The sequence below is a fragment of the Oenanthe melanoleuca genome, chromosome 2 (assembly GCF_029582105.1).
Source record: "Oenanthe melanoleuca isolate GR-GAL-2019-014 chromosome 2, OMel1.0, whole genome shotgun sequence".
Lineage (NCBI taxonomy): Eukaryota > Metazoa > Chordata > Aves > Passeriformes > Muscicapidae > Oenanthe > Oenanthe melanoleuca.
In genome coordinates, this window is record NC_079335.1 from 144,232,705 (window position 1) to 144,249,525 (window position 16,821).

The 16,821-nt window shown below is 47.7% G+C and overlaps 1 protein-coding gene across 1 annotated transcript in view; it reads right to left on the reverse strand.

Moving 5' to 3' along the window:
* Positions 1–16,049, reverse strand: part of VILL (villin like) — a 36,112-nt gene extending 20,063 nt beyond the window's left edge. Inside the window, exons 1-4 of the mRNA XM_056484612.1 lie at positions 15,527–16,049; positions 5,129–5,210; positions 3,565–3,639; positions 149–345 (exon numbers count right to left, since the gene is read on the reverse strand). Coding sequence (XP_056340587.1) covers positions 149–345; positions 3,565–3,639; positions 5,129–5,197 — 341 coding nt within the window. The 5' untranslated portion in view covers positions 5,198–5,210; positions 15,527–16,049. The remainder of the gene's footprint in view (positions 1–148; positions 346–3,564; positions 3,640–5,128; positions 5,211–15,526) is intronic.
* Positions 16,050–16,821: the final 772 nt, after the last annotated feature.

Sequence of the window (16,821 nt, forward strand, 5' to 3'; positions counted from 1 at the left end):
TCCTCTGCTCTGAATTTTAACCAGCATCAATGCCAACCCATATTTTTCCCATTTTTGAGACACAGGGATCTCTGAGAAATCTGCAGAGAAGCAGAGGGAAGCCCAGGGTTGGGAGCGAGCTGGGTGCAGGAGATTTGGAGGCACTCACATGATGCCGTGGCGGAAATAGCTCTGGAAGGTCTCGGACTCGTGTCCCTGCACCTCGCGGTGCTGCACGGGGCTGCCCCCCAGCGCGGCGTCCAGCTGCGTCACGTACACGGCCGCGGCGCCCTGCTCGTCCTGCGAGGAATCCCTGCCCAGCCAGTAGTGCAGATCCACAGCGGAGCCACGGGACGTCCTCTTGGTCTGCAAGAGGTGGCAAGGACAAGTCAAGGTGAAGGCACAGCCCGTTTTTGTGTTGGAGAACCCAGTGACCACAGAGCCCTTCCCCACTGCTGCTTTTCTCCTGAGCCTCAGGTACGCCCTGGGAGCTCAGCCTGGAGCTCTCCTGTCTTGGGTTGCACTGCAGGATGTGACCAGAAATGTGGATCCTGTCCCTATCTCTTGCAGCCGGGTGGGGCAGTGACCCTGATCTCCTGGCACATATTATCTGCTAATGGGCCATCTTTAAACCAGCTGGGCAATCATCTTTATCTTTCCCACAGCCCATCCTCCCTCCAGGAGATATCTCCTGTTAATGGCCATTGAGTCCCAGGGCATGACTGATAAAATTACATCATCCCACTGGGAGATGCTCCAGCCAGGGGAGGAGCCAAGCCTTTCCTACCCAGATAAAAACTGACATTTTGGACACCAAGGAACCTTCTTTCCACTGGATTCCAGAGGAAAGCCAGACCTTTCCACATCATCCCTGGAGCTTCAGAGGAAACTGCACCTTCTCCAGGAGCACTGCTCCAGCTGAACCACATCTGCCCCTGCAGGAGGATGCAGCCACCATTGAATGGGACTGTGCCAACACCCTGACTGACTGACGGGTGTCAGCTTGGATTCTGACTCTGGCAGTGTTTATGGGATTGTTCTTTGTAATACTGTATTTCTATTTTAATTTTCCTAGTAAAGAACTGTTATTGCTAATTCCCATATCTGTGCCTGAGAGCCCCTTAATTTCAAAATTATAATAATAATTTGGAAGGAGGGAGTTTACATTCTCCATTTCAAAGAGAAGCTTCTGCCTTTATTGGCAGACACCTGTCCTTCAAACCAGGACATCTCCTTATTCAGCAGAGCAATTTATAGATTTTATTGTATTTATTTCAGTAATACTGAACAATTTTGGGCCACAGCAACATGTCTAAGCAAGTCCAGGCCGTGGTCTGTATCGTATGCACCAGCCAAACTATATTTAGCTATATTTTTTCTAAAACTATATTTTTTCTCCATATTTTACTGTCTAGTTTTTCTACATATTTTGCTGTTTCTTCACACACTTAATTTTTTTTCTCTATATTTCTTAGTTTAGACCAATGTTTATAACATGTGCATAAAATAAGCCATTTTTAGGTGTTTTTCTGCAACTTTTTGAGACCCTTCAAGGCCACTAAAACATAAATTGTGCTAAATTAAAAGGAAAAAAGCTGAAAACCAGAATACCAAGATTAAAAGAACCAAAATAAAAGTAGGCAGTAAAGTTCAAGACAGCTACCAATCATTGTACCTGAAAGGCTCGTACAAAGAGCATGAACAGCATAAAAACAACAATCAAGAAATGTGTAATCACGTAGACATTAGTCTTAGAATGTATAATTAGGACTAAAAAGTAAACAATAAATCGGCTTCTGCATAATCATATTAATTTACTGTCCAGAAGTCCTGTTTCTCCCACATTTTATGAACTGAACTGATATTTCTGTCTGATATTCTTATGTAACCCCTATTATCAAGGAAAACTGAGCTCCTGTTTAATTAACATGTTCAGCTTGTCCTACTATTGTATATTTTGATATTAAGACTTAAAGCAGATTCTTCCCATAGATCACCTTTTGAAATGCAATGCACACTGCTATTTATTTGCCTGGAGATGCTACCCTTTCTTTCCTGTTGTCATTCTCATAGCACATGACAGAGCAGCACAAACTGCCTTGGAATTCCTGCTGACTTGCAAAACAGACATAACTCCAAATGAAGCTGAGCCAGTGTGTGCATGCTGGGATTCATCTTATTACAGAAAACCCCAGCAGCTGAGAAGAAGGTGTGCTCATTGTTGTTTGAGTTCTGCCAAGTTATTTTTCAGCACCCACTGTGTTAAATCCCATTGTGGAGACCTGGGAAAGGTAATAAAAGCTCATTTTATAAGCTGGATTTGACACTAAGTTTTGTTTATTTGCTTTGTGCAGTGATACCACAGTGAAACACAGCAGAAGAAGTTGAAAAAAATACAGCTCTGTTTCTCAGGCACAGATAATTAATTTGTGGAAAAATCACTCAATTTAATACATTGCTATTGAAGATGATCAAAGCCCCATTGTCCCACAGACAATCTTTATTTGGAGAGGCTCCAGTAAAGAAGCAGAATGCAAAGATGAGTTTTTTTACCCTCCTGTCTTCCAGGGAAAAGGAGAATAGTGGGCTGATGAAGGGCTTTTCTGCCTGGGGAAGTTGTTACAACAGAGCCTGTGAGAATCAAAATTAATATTTACACTGCCAGCTCCCTGCAAGGACTCCAGTATTCTGCTCTAAGCTTGTGGGGCTGTACCTCAGGCTTTCAGCACTCAGAAGGTGCCTTAAGACATGTGTGGGGGGCATTTGAGCAGGAGACACATCCTGTGCTGCTACCCCAACCTGCTTTCCCATGCTGGCATATGGGGGATGTGCAGCTGGTTACTGCAGGGCACTGGAGGCTTTGCTGCCTCTCCATCCACAGAGATGTTTGCAGGAGGCACACTCAGACCCAGGAAATGGGAAATGCTTCTGCTTTCCACCATCTGCATGGGTTTGGGTATGGTGGGACCTGGGCTGCTCTGTGCAGATGAAGAGATTTGGAAGGGATTTTAGGAGGTGAGTGTAACACATTATCCTGCTGCCAAAATCTGAGATCACAAGGCAGTCTGCACAGAGCAGAGCTGGCTCTCAGCAGCCCTTCACAGCCAGGTTCAGCTGGCTGCAGGTAGGTCTGGACCAAATTTGGGTGGGGCTGAAGTGTCCTCTGCTGCTTACGTGACACACACCACAGAACTCTTCATGTCCCACATCACCTGCTGGAAATGAGACCCTCCAGCTGGTCACATCCCACAACCCCCACAGATCATTTAAATGTGGGCCTTGATTGAGTTTTCCAGGAATGTACTGGTCATTTTGCCATGCCTGGGCATGACTCACTTGATTGAAGATAAACACTTTTAATGAATTACTAAGTTAATGGCTCCTCTGAAGTTCTGATTTACTAAACAGACAATGTTGTCACAACAGCCATGTGAAATTCAGATCCATGATTAGATGGTGAGCACATATGCACAATCACTTCAGTGCTTTTTCTACAGGACAGGGTACCCAGGAACCAAGGCAGATCTAAATAAAAAGGGTTGAACCAGTTGCCCAACAGAGACCAGTGTTTGCTGTCTTACTTACATGCAAAATGATGTAACAGTCTCCTTCAAAAAAAGTGCCATAAGCTTTTTCAGGTACAGGAACCATCTTCATGTTCTGTAAGGAAAGTAGAGTTGAGGTCATTGCTAAAAGTGAAGAGGCAGAAGTTGGTGTGTATGAAACAGGACAGGCTGGGGTGCAAAAAACACAATCAGGGTTTGGAGGAGGAAGAATCAGGGCTGAGTTGGTGAGCTGGGAAAAGCCAGTTGTGGAGGAAATCTCCAAAGTACTAAGGAGTAAGAAGGGAAAATGATGATTTTGCTTGGACAGACTGACAAGTCTGTTTTAGTCTCCCTGCCCTTGTGCAATCCTGTAGATTCAGACCTGGGGCTCAGGCTGAAGTGCTCCAGAGCTTGCATTTGTAGGGAATTTCCCAGGAGAGTGAGCACATCTCATCCTAGGTTCAGTTTTGGGCACAGTTTTTACTCAGTGCCCATGAGTTCAAGGATAACTTTCAGCACTTTGTTAGGATGACCACTCTGCTAGGGGTTCAGGGCAACCAGCAGTGCTGAGAAAAGACAAGAGTTGAGGCCACTGATGGTCCCTCACCCCTCCAGACCCTAATTGCAGACTTCCTCTGGCACAAGTGCACAATTATCCAGCCATGCCTGCCCAGCACAGCTGCCTGGCTGTGCCACCCACCAGTCCACACACAGCTCTGGGCTGGAGCTGCCTCTGAGCTTCCCTGAAATTAGAGACACACATTCTTCTGCTGGCCTGACTTGTCTCCCAGCATTCCAGCTTGACCCTTGTGAGCCCTCACAGCTCTAATTACAGATCCTCTGGAAAGCAGCTCAGCACAGTGCTTTGGAGAGGAATGGAAAGGTGAAGACCCTGTGGAATTTGGAACATGGCTGTGATCTGCTGAATATCACTTGGAGACTTGGAGCCTCTTCCCACTGCTGCCCTGAGTGGGATCTGCACCTCAGTCTAAACCCACTCTCATTGCAGAGGAATATTCTTGGTGAATTGGGCCAGAAAGAGGCAGAATTGAGCAAAGGTTGGTTCCAATTCAAAATCAGATACCACCAGCAGCAAAGAGACAACCTCACAGGCTGCAGGACCTCTCATTGCAGTGACACAGAGTAGGAAAGGCAAGGAAGAAATACAAATAGACTCCATGGCCTTTGCTGCAAAAATAGGTGTCTGCCCCATGGCAGTGCTGGTGTGGACTAAGGCTACCCCTGGATAACCCATCTTGGTGAACCAGGGCATTTCTGGTGTGTTAAAGCAGCCTTGCATTGATTCCAAGAAGGAGTGAGAAAAGCCTGCAGTGCTGGAGGAATGATTGCAGTCCCACCACATTCCTGTTTCCTTAGTAAATATTATCATCTTTGTTTGACAGAGCAGGAAACCAAAACAATAACATGTTGAACATTTCATAGGGAAATACTGAGTCTGTTTCCCACTGTATCTTATCTGTAGGACCCTCTTTTCCCACACAGATTACTGCAAGAATTCATTTTCCTTGAAACATAAACACAGATGTGCACAGGACATGTGCCATGGTTGTGACAGAGGACGTGTGCCATCACTCTTGTCCTACCTCTATGCCCCATATCTGCAGTCCCAGCTTTCTCTCGATGGTTGGGAGATTTGTGTCACCTTCTGTCATCCTGCAGTCTGAGCTAGAAGGCAAAGGAGGAAGAAAACATAAAATAATTATATAATTAGATGCAACAGTGAGTGTGCAGGTCAGCTGGGTTCCTCTTACCATCAGAGCAGGTTTAGTACAGAAAATCCACACTTTGAGGTGTCTGTCTCTCCCTGGAGGTCAGGTCAGGCCAGGCCTTGGGGCACTGGGAGCCCAAGGAATGAAGCCAGGTCAATATTTAGGTCTAAACTGGGACAGGTATCTCAGTTTAGGGCACCAGGCTCCCAGCACACACAGAGTGATCCAACCAATAACCAGTATTGATATTACACAAATCCCAGCATCTTCCTAAGCTCTGCTGCCTGCTTGGGGATGAAGCAGGTTTTAGGTTGCCCACACAAAGGTGTAAGAATATTTGAGATGGTTTTTGTGGCTCCAGCTGCCTCTCTGATATGTGGAGGTCTCCCATCCATTCTCTATCCTATCTACTAGTTGTGGGGGGAAAAAAGAGGAGTATCCTTTGCTATGCTTCCTGTTCCTGCTGCTGAGGGTTTTGCTCAGGAAGTAACTTCTGAACCCAGCCTGTTTACAGGGCAACTTCCTGAAGCAATCCCAAAGCAATGTACATAAAAATGGGGAGTTACAGCCTATCAGAGCTGGCTCCACTGCAGCAGCCACAGGATACAGCCCACACCAGCCTCTTCCCCATGAGCCAGTCCTGCTCTCAAATCACAGAGAAACACACTCAGTGTTCTGCTGAAGCAGGGGAAGAGCAGAGGTGTGATCCTGCCAGGTGTTTATTGCTCCTGTTGCCAGTGCTGCATGTGACACCATGAAGCCCTAACGAGTGTCAGAGTTTGCACACCAATTAAAAGCACAAAAAATGCTGCCACAGGCAGGAACCCTGGTCCAGCCAGACCTCCCACAGCCCAGAGCTGCCAGCCCCTGGCTCCTTGCTCAGCAGAAGGGAGATGCAGGTGTTTGCTGGCTGTGGAGGGCAGCCCCAGCACCTCTGTGCTACCTGCAGTGCTCATCCCTCCCTGAACACACAAGGACTGCTGCAGACTGTCCCTGTGGCATCAGGAACACGTTCAGTGACCTTCAGCTCCCTCTCAGGCCCTCCAGAGAGCTTCCAGGCAGGAAGGACAAACAGCAAGGACAAAAAACCCACATTTTTCACTTCAATTCCCAGGAAGGTGATTGACACCCACACAGATTAAAAGCTAGACCCAGGAAGATATTTCAGTGTTCAAGAGGAGACAGACACTGCTCTAAATGGTGTCCTGACTCACCTACAGCCCTGCAGTACAGGGCTATCAGGCACTAAATACAAAAACATGGCCTAAGTTCAGATCTTTAGCCAAAAGACCTCTTCTTTCTTTCAACATTACAACCAAAAAGTCCCTAAGAAAAACCCAAGTGAAGCCTCCTTCCCTCAGCTATATTTTTAATTTATTTAGGTTTTTTTTCTTCCCTTCCAGCATGTAAACAGGAAGAACCAAAAAACAAAGCCAGTAAAGCCATTTGTTTTTGAGGGCAGTGAAGTGTTTAGCACCACTGACACTTCTCCCTGTGGAAGGCAGCAGGCATCTTGCTCTCCTGCTAACAGCTCAGGGAACCAGCAGCTGGCCAGCTGTGAGACACAGCTGGATCCCTGCTTCTCCCAGCATCCCAACCTCTCCTGGAAAAATTAACCCAAAGGATGCTGAGATTCCTCTGACCACAGGCAGAACCCTCTGAGAGCCAGCACTGCTCCACAGATTCCCAGTCAAACCTATCTGAGTAAAAACGAGGATTTTGGATCTCCTTCACTCCTGGGGATGATTTCTCCATCTGAATCCTCACAATTAGTGCTGACCTCCCACTTTTCTGAGAAATGGTGTCCCTGCCTTCCTCCTAAGTGCTTTAGCTGGAGGAGTGTGAATTACAGACAAGGTTGTCTGTTTCTTTGGACTTTCCAGCTTCTTCTGGCCAGTGGCCAAGCTAGAAATAATAGGAATATGACTTATATAATCAGACAGCTCATTTCATTAATGATTTAATGTGGGGTTTTAATCAGATGATCCCATCATTCAACTCCTGTCCAGACATGAAATCTGGTATTTATGAAGTAAAATCTTCCTGTCTGTGCTGAAATCATGAAGGGCAGAAACCTTTTGAATTTACAAAGAAGAAGAAGGAAAAAAGGGATGTTAAGAGTCTTGGGGCATTCACTGTGGGGTTTGAGCAGCAGTGTCTGGGCAGCCCTTACCTCAGTCAAACCGGTTTTGCTCAGCATTAGGTGAAATGCAAATTGGCAAGAAGTGAGTCAACCAGCTCTGGGGCAGGAATTCCCCAGGGAAAATCACTGGTTTTGGGGATGGATTTGCTCCCTTGGGCAGACACAGCTTTGCCTGTGAAGGCAGAGAAGCAGCTGTAGCTCATCTCTCTGCCCCCACGTTAATAACATTAACAACATTAATAACATTAATAACATTAATAACATTAATAAAACACTCAGCTCCCACCTCCAGGGCCAGCCTATCCTATTGCCACCATTTCCAGGGAAATCTTCCTCTCTCCATGGCAAGAGGAGAAAAGTTCACCCCCTGAATGTGGGCTGAGAGGTGGCCACTGCATAGCAAAGGCAACCTCTGGCTGGAGCTGCTCTGCTGGCTCATCACCACTTGCTTAAAGTGCTATAAATTAAACTGCAAAGATCAAATGCTGCTCCTGACTGAGGGCAGAGAACCTGGAATCCAAACATGTGTGGCTGGCCCTTGCCTGGATGTTACAGCCAGGGGCACCTGGAGCCTCCAGAGCTAAAACTGGAGTTTTTCATGTCACAATCCATGGAACAGAGCTGGTGGGTGAAGGCAGATGGGTCTGCCCACAGTGCAGTGCCAAAATCACAGCAACACTCCTGCCTGCTACATCCAACCCTCATCCCTCTCCTACAGCACAGTGTGGGGAAAAGCTTTGCCTCCAGGAAGGACTACATGACTAATTAAGTGTCAAGGTCACTCCCAAGGCTGGTGAATGATTAATAGCTGGGGTGGAAGTGCCAGCAATCACTGCTTCATTTGGGTCAGCTCAGGCTGTGCTGGGAGCCCAGACATTTCTCTAGCAGGACATTTCTCCAGGCAATCTTGGGATGTTTGGGTGGGGAGCAAAACCCAGGACTCAGAGAGGGGACAGGGGAACATTTCAGACTCCTGAAGCACACTCTGAATTCAGCCTGGCTTGGCTTGCCTGGGTTTTGGCACGTGCTTTACTTTTGGGCTGTACTCACGGCCATATAAAAACCCCAGTGCAATGACTAATGCTCTGTACAGCTTTGGGAAAATAGGAAGCAGCTGTGGCTCCAGCCTTTCCAGGCTGAAAGGCCTAATTATTGGGAATATTTGGACTGGCATTAGATGAGGTAAACCAGGGGCTCTTGAATTGCTTTCATTGTCTCCTCTATAGTTGGGTATCAAGTAGGTGCCATTTTCTGTTTGCAGAGGACAGTGGTTAACTCTTGTTTTGCCCAGAGGAGTGAAATTCAACACTGGAGTTCCCTTGTGTGGCTCACCAGCTCCAGCTCAGGAACAGTGACTGTCTCTAGTGAGTGACTGCTCAGAAGTTCAGCACTCAGCCTGGCTAAGCTGTGTTTCATTTCTCTGCTGTAAGAGGAGAAAAAGCAGCTTTTATGCCACAGGAAAATCATGGGTAGGGAGGCCCAGCTATGGGGTTTGAGTTCTCTCTCGTGTTGTCACACACTCAGAGCTGTAAGAATTTCCTCCAAGCCATGCTGGATGTGCTGAACACGGTGATGAGGGCAGGGATCAGGATATGCATTGTGGGGATGGGAAAAGAGGGAAAAGCACAGCTCAGCTCATCCTGTGCTCCAAGTGCTGTGAGGTCCAGGCTCAGGAGCTCAGTGTGGCCCTCAAGGCAAGGACAGGGCTGTGCCCAGACACGCCTGGGTGACCACAGAGAGCACTTCAGCCTTCTTGGAAAGAGCTGTTGCTTGGCAGCTAAAATTACGTAAAGCAGGCCTTGAAATAAGATGCTATTTCTGATCACGGTGGGCAATTAAACATTGGAACAGCTTCTTGGGGAAGCTGGCAGGCTTGGCTTTGGTTAATATCTTTGAAATGAGGTGGCTGAATGGCTGGGCTGTGCAGGCTGGGCTCAGCTCCTCGGGCTCTGTGTCCATGGGCTGCTGCTCAGGTGCTGCACTTCCAGCCCTGCTCCATCCCAAGGCTTTGGCAATAACTCCTGGACTGGCCCTCCTGCTTCAGCCACCTCCACTGGTCAGAAAAGATCCCTTGCCCATGCTACAAAATCATCAGGATGGGTCTTGAGATGGTTTGAAGGTCATTTTTAGGCTAAGAATTGCTGGATAAGCCTGAGATGAGGCATTGGGCTGGATGGCTGAGACTGTGCTCCTCTCCTCAGGGTCAGTGGCTCTGGAGATAAGAGGGGACTTCACTGGTTTAAGCAGGGCAGGTTTTTCCCTGTTTTTTCCATGGATGGCTGCCAGGGATCACCACACCACGAGCTACCTGACACCAAGGTGACTGGGGTTCTGTTCTTTGCCCTGGGCTGGATGCTGAGGATGCTGAGCCTGCTCAGGGTTCAAGTGAGTGAGGATGAAGAGATGGTTTAATCTTAATGCTGACCTCTCAAACTGTAAGTGCTCTACAGCCCAGGAGAGGTTTGAATTCCCTATTCAGGAAATTCAAAGGATGCAGAAACCTGAATTCCCTAGCCAGGGAATTTCTCAGGCTCTGAAAGAGCAATAAGCATTTTGCCCTGCCTGAGAAAAAGCTGACCAGTGTTTCCTGGAACAGTTGCTCTGTCTCTTGAAGCCTTGAAATTTACCCCATCTCCAGCCACCACCCCAGGCCTTACAGGAGACAGACCTCTGGCTTAGTGTGACTTCTTACAACCTGTGCCTTCACCTCCTGGCTGTTTCTGGCATCTTGAATTTAGCAGCTGATACTTGGTCATTCCCAGAAAACCACTGAGGCTGTGAGCTTTAACTTTCAGCCCCTTGTGAGGATGGACTTTGCACTAATCCTCCAGTCCTCCCATTGTTCCTAACATAAAAGCAAAGAACACAAGGAAATATCAGGTTGCTGGGAAATAACCACCTTCCCAGTTGCACTAGCCCTCAATCTGTATCTCATCCCCCTCTTTGAATTCCTCAGAGGACATTTGATTTAGAAGGTAATCTCATGGTTTATCTCCTCTGACTTTGAGCAGTCCCTGCAGCTGCATTTCCACCTGCCACAAATTCCAGCTCAACACATCTCTTCATCCAGGAAATATTGCTCATCTCTCCACATGTTCTTCATGATCCCCCCTGTCCCCCTCTGCTTATCTCATTGCTGGTGGTGCTCCAGCAGCCTGATCTTTAACCAGATGGTCTTGGGAGACTGATTTGTAAGAGCAGATTGGTTTTTTCCCCCAAACTGCTGCTATTTGTGAGCCCTCCCTCTAAAACTTTACCAGCTGACTGCTTGTCCTGGGAACGATGGAGCTGCATTGTCCCAGCAAACTCCTCACAATGCAGAAACAACAATTAAATCAGAACTTTGACTGCAGCCACAGCTCCCAAGTCATGAGGTCTGAGTTTCCACATTAATCAGCTGGATGTGGAGCCCAGAGCTCAGCAGGGGCTGGCTCTGGAGAAGGCAGACTTGGCCACTGGGCTGAAGGTGGGGCTGGCCTTGGTGCCCTACAGAGAAGGTCAGAGCACCCACGCAGCTCCTGGCTCAGTTCTCTCCCAGCAAATCCTCCTTCCCCAGGATCTCTGCAGGCTGAGGGCAGCCCTAAATGACTCAAAGCTTTCCTGAGCAGCAGCAGAGGCTGAGCTGCAGGAACTCTCCTTGAGATCAACCCCTGTGACCCATAACAAACCCCACCTTTCTGAAGATCCATGAGAAAACAAAAAAAAACAAAAACAAAAACAAAACCAAAACCAGGCACAAGAAGCTGTTAAAAACCTTCTGCACACAGGCCCCCTGCATCAGCATTGTGCAGGTGCATTTTTGTCACATAATAAATTTCATCTTGGTGCTACTTCAGAGGTGTCCATTGCACCTCCAGCCCCTCTCCATGGGGTTTGTGAGTCAGCAACAGCACAGAGCCATCCCAAGGGAAAGGTGAGCAGTCCTGCCAATTCACAGGAACAAATCCCTCCTTTCTTTTAGTTCTTTCTCCTCTGGTGAAAGGGAGAGATTCCTGGCTCAGGACCAGCATCCAAAGGAAGGGCTTCATGCAGGAGATGCACACAGAAGGAAAGAAAAGCCATTTAAATTCCTCTTCCCAGTTTCCAGGGAAGTGGTTCAGGTTCTAACTGACTTCTAATTACTCACCATGAAAAAAGTTCCCATCCTCTCCCACATCAGCATTTTAACAGAGCATTATTTAACCCCATGGCTGCAGGTTAAAGAAAGCCAGAGCTGAGACATTAGGGAGGAGAGAAAGTGTGTTTGTTCTCCTGGGGAGCACCTGCTCTTCAAAAGCTTACAGGAAAAAAAAAAAAAAAGCATTTTCCCAGCTGAAAAACCTCCTGTCAACCCAAGTGCCACTGCCCACCTGGCCCATCCTTCTCAACAAACAAGTGTTAAGATTTTTGCTGCTGCATGTAACAGTTTTATATTTATTGTAAGAATTCACACAGGTGTATGTGTGCAAGAAAAAGAGCAGCTTTGCCCTGGTGCACAGTTTAATGAGGGTAGTTGGATAAGCATTTGCCCTCAGGGCCTTTTTTTGGTGGTGATGGAGCAAGGGAGATGCTCTGCCACCACTCAGACCAGATGGAGAACTGGTTCCAGAGCATTGGCTTCTCAGTGGAAAGGGCAAGATTAATATTAACCATCAAAAGGAAGGGACTGTTTCAGTTTTGTCCCAGTTCAGACCTGCAAGCGTGACACCAAGCTTGGGAAGAGAAACCTAGGACTTCCATTTAGAAAAAAAAAGAAAACAACAAAAAACCAACCAACCAAACCCCAAAAAACCAACATTCCTCCCCCCCCAAAACAAACAAACAAACAAAAACAACCCAAACAACCAAACAAAGAAAACCCCCAAACTCCAAACAGGTTTCCATTTTGGATTGCAAATGAAAAGCCCTGGACCTTTGTGGGTGACTCTGCACTTCCAGCTCTGGCCCAGAGAGATGTAAAAGGTTTATTCAGGGGGAAGTTTTGTTTCTCAGGCAGCCAAGGGAAGCTCATCCCTTGTGAGTTTTGGCTGACACAGCTCTAATGAAAGACCTGTGTCAAAACAAAAGGGGGCAAATTAACCCAGCCCAAGCTTCCCCTGGGATGGGTGCTGAGCCAGGCTGTGAGTTGTCTTTTCTGAGCTTTAAAGTCTTGGAAACAGAGCCAGCCCTCCCCAGCACCTCCTGGCAGAGCAGCAGCAGCACCACACACCTTTCTGGCAGCATCACCCAGAGCAGTGCCACCCTCCAGGCTCGTGCTCACACCACACCCCAGGAGTTTCTGTCACTGTGTCACCCAGCCCTTCCAGCCCCTGGGGGCTCTGAGGCTGCTCTGGCTCTCCTGGGACTCTGGAGGGGCCACTCAGCTTCTCTAGGCAGAAATTAAAGTACAGAGAGCAGCAGGTCACCTGCACAAAGCCAGGTGGGTAAAACATCCCTGAAAACACTGCTAAAACAGCTTTGGACAGAATCACTCATCCTGGACGAGCTTTTTCACCTGCAGCTGCCAATGGGAGTTTTGTCTGAGCACCAGGAAGGCATCTGAAAGACTGGGATGGGTGGGATGGCAACAAAGGACAGTAATTCAGGCTCTAGCACACTCCCAAAGGAAAGATGGGTACCCAGATAGTCTCTCTAGCCCAAAAAAAGAACATGATTTCCAGCACTGCCCGTTTCCTACCCTGTGCAGCTGTTTTTGTAAGAGCAGTTTTAAATGAAGGGCCAGGCACAAACCTCTCCTTTCATCCTAGGGCATGGCAACAGGACATTTTTAGGGAGAAGAGGTCGACTGCTCTGAATAGCTCCTTCCACAGGAACTGCCCAGGATGGAGCCCAACCATGCAATTTAACATCCCCCACGTGTCACATCCTTGACGTGGATATAAGGTAATAACAAGTTCCACTGTTACTGTACCCAGCAGTGCCTCGATAAGCCTGGAGAGGCTCAGATAAAGAGAGATAACAAATGAGAGGGTTTCTGTTACAAGCAGAGATCCTTGGAAATCAAGGCAACTGTATTGGATGCACATCACCTGATGCCTGGACTTTTCAGAGTGAAAGATGCCAAAGACTGTAAGTGACAATATTCACCCCTTTCTGCATCCCTTTCAATCCAGGATGGGTGGAAATACAGTAGAAATGTATAATCATCCAGGATCAACCATAATTAGACCCACTTCCAGAGTTGCATTATATATAGAGAGAACTCATGAGAGGAGAGGTTTTAAGTTAGTTGTGGGAGAGTGTTTCCCCTTGTGACTGAAGGATCTGTTCCTCTGAGGGGACAACAGAAGCTGAAGAATATATGTTAATAAATATATGTGAATAAATATATGTGAAATAATATATGTGAAATAATATATGTGAAATAATATATGTGAATAAACAAAGAGCTGGAGCAGAGATATTTTGGGTGTGGTGTGGCCACACTGGAATCCTTCCTCAGGTGGACATTTCACACATGGAAAGCCCAACCTGTGGCTTGTGTCATCCAGTGAGAATCTCAGAAGGCTGACACAAAAATGTGATGAAGGAGGGACCTTGAGGAGGTTCAGGGGGGCTCAAGAGTTCCCTAGGGGTGACAAAAAGGCAGCTGGGGCAGGTAGCACCAAGGTAGAACTGAGGTTTTGGCTGTGCACTGAGCTCCCTTCATTGCACAGAGCATTTCAGGGCTCTGCTTCCAACTGGGTCACCACATATTTGACTGTGGAAACTGAGGGAAGGCTTTTGGTCCAGCAGGATGTGCCCTGCACAGAGCAGAGCCCTTGCACATTTCCAGGCATAGGGCAGGTGATAAAAGCCAGCCTCCCTCTCAGCTGGGGATGGATCACCACAGGAGGGGTGGTCCATTACCCAAAAGATAACAACTTCCATGCTCAAAGCCCAGGAAAACTTGCACAGCTCCATGGAAAAGAGCAGGAGACACTGTGAACATCTTCAGCACCCCTGGCCATGCAAGAGCAGGGATTTATTGACTCAGTCTAAGCAGAAGCCCCAAGGTAGGAGAAGGCAGATCAGGGTGACACTGCTGGCAGCCATGGCACAAAACCTTTGCTCCCAGCTGGGGGACCTTGGCAAGTGCTGCCTCAAAGTCCTGCCTGGGAAAAAACATCATGAGACCTGTGTGTCTGGCAGAGAAGGGAGCTGGAGGAGGATAAAGGCGTCCTGTTTGTGCAGGCAGGAGGAGGAGGGGAGGCTCACCTGGCCCTGCCAGGAGGAAGGTGAGGGAACACTGTTATAGGGTTTTTTTTTCTGATCTGCCCTTGCATTGCCTTCCACCTGGCATCCCTCGGGAGCGGTAAAACCCCGGTTAGAGCAGAGCCAGTGCCCTGTGACTGTGTAATCTCTACTCTGCAGGCTCTAATCAGCCCATTTAGCTGCGCTGTGTAAAAAGCACCTGGATGATTCACCAGCTAAGTGCTGCTCTGGCGGGGCCAGTTTGCTTCAGCTGCTCCAACACTTGTTTACATCTGCGCTAGGGCAGCCTTGAATAAGCGTGAACCTCCTACAGATGCTAATTCATATCAGCTCTCCTTTGTGTTAAATATTTATGTTCCTAATAGGCACGCCTAAGAAAAATACTGGCAAGTGAGCCTGCAGCTCAACTCCATTACAACTCAATTTCACCTCAGTGCAATCGCATCTCAGAGGAGCAGGATGAGAAAACATTCTATTTACAGAGCACAGCAGCTCGGCCATTAGCAATCTGTCGATGGGGTGACAATAAAACCCATCGATGAGAACTTCCAAAGATTTTCTGCGGCCGCCCGGACCCATAACTGCGCCCCAAAGGCAGGCGAGCTTTTTGCAAATCCCCGCGGCAGAAAAAACACCTAAAACAATTCAGGCCCGAGTAAAACGCTGTGAATTGGTGGCTGCAGGAAATCAAAGCCAGTCTGTGCAGAGAGTTAAAGGAAAAGATGTGTCCTCGGAGCTGATACGGAGCCCGGGCGGGTTCTTGGCAAGCTCAGCCCCAAACCATGTAAATCAGGGTGGGCTCCTTTCAGCAGACACATCTTGGCTTGTAACAGAGGAGGATTTTTTTTTTTTTTTTTTTAAGTATGAAGCATATTAATTTTTTGTTTCTTACTGTCCCCCATAACAGAAGTCATGGAGCAGTTATTAAAGCTGGCAGGGATGCGGGGATCGCTTACCTCGCTGTGCTCGCAGGTGCCCCTTCTCCACCAAGCCTTCCCCTCCTCTCCGCCGAGTTCCAAAGCACTTTTGTTCGCTGTTCTGCTACCTTGTCAGCCCGGGAACAGCTCAGTTGGGTAATTCAATCCTCTGCTTAACCGCAGAGACACTCCTACCCGGAGATCACACCCATTCCCGGGCGCACGGAGGGACAAAGAGGGAGCCGGGACGGGAGAGTTCCAACCAACTCGGTGTTTGCATCAAATATCCGCCACTCTGAACTCACTGAATAATGATTAAGTGCTGCTTTCATTAAAAACCTGTTTTGTCCGGGTTTAGGAGGCACCGGAGGGATTTTTGGTTTTTTTTTAATACAAAGCAAGGTGCGGCGCTGCTCAGTGCGCGTTAACTCTTGGGGTCACAGAGTTCCAGCTCCAGTCCCTGCCTCTGACTGTCCCGAATTTTGGCAAAGCTGTTCCAAGGGGAAAAGTGCTCGGGGAAGATTTCTGCTGGCTGCAAGGCCGAGCTGGGTGTCCCTGTGCCCAGGGGTGAGGATTGCCGTGGATTAGTGACTGGAATGGGGATGTCACAGAGCACTGGAGTGTTTAACTGGGCTGTAATGATAAACCAGACTGCCCCAGCTGTGTTTGCCCAGCCACCTTCAGCAGCAGAAAGCTGAGTGAGGGCACACTTGTAGCTTATTGCTGAGAAAAAAATTACCTGTGAAGGATGGCTGGTGTCACTGGCTGGGGATGAGCTGAGAAAAAACCATCTGAGGAAAGGAACATCAGCTGTTCGTGCCTGCCATGAGCATGGTGCTGCTGGTGGAGGGAACATCCCTGTGAGAGGAATATCGGATTTGTCTTTACAAACGAGCTGTGGGTCTGCTGGTAGATAAGGCTAGCACTGAGAGATAAAAGAAACAATGGGGTGGATTCCACTGATTGAATGGGAAAAGGATATTTGCCTTTACAAACAAACTCTAGGTTTGGTGGTAAATGAAACTGGATATTGGAAGATGAAAGGTGCAATGGGGAAAAACCATGAATTCTGTAATAATTAAAAATTAAAAGAGAGGGTTATACATTAGAGGGGAATTTCAGGTATCAGGTGTTCTGGGAAATCTCTCAAGTACCTCAGCCCATGGGGAAAGAGAGAGGGAAAAGCAGCCAGGAAATTGGGATAAAAGGAGGCTGCTTCCTCCAAAAATTGGAGAGATCCCAGGGGAATGCCCCATGGCCTCTCCCTCTATTCGAATAAAGCAAAAAGGACTCCTCTGTCTCCTTTTTGGACATAAACCTCTGGTGTTTGTGGA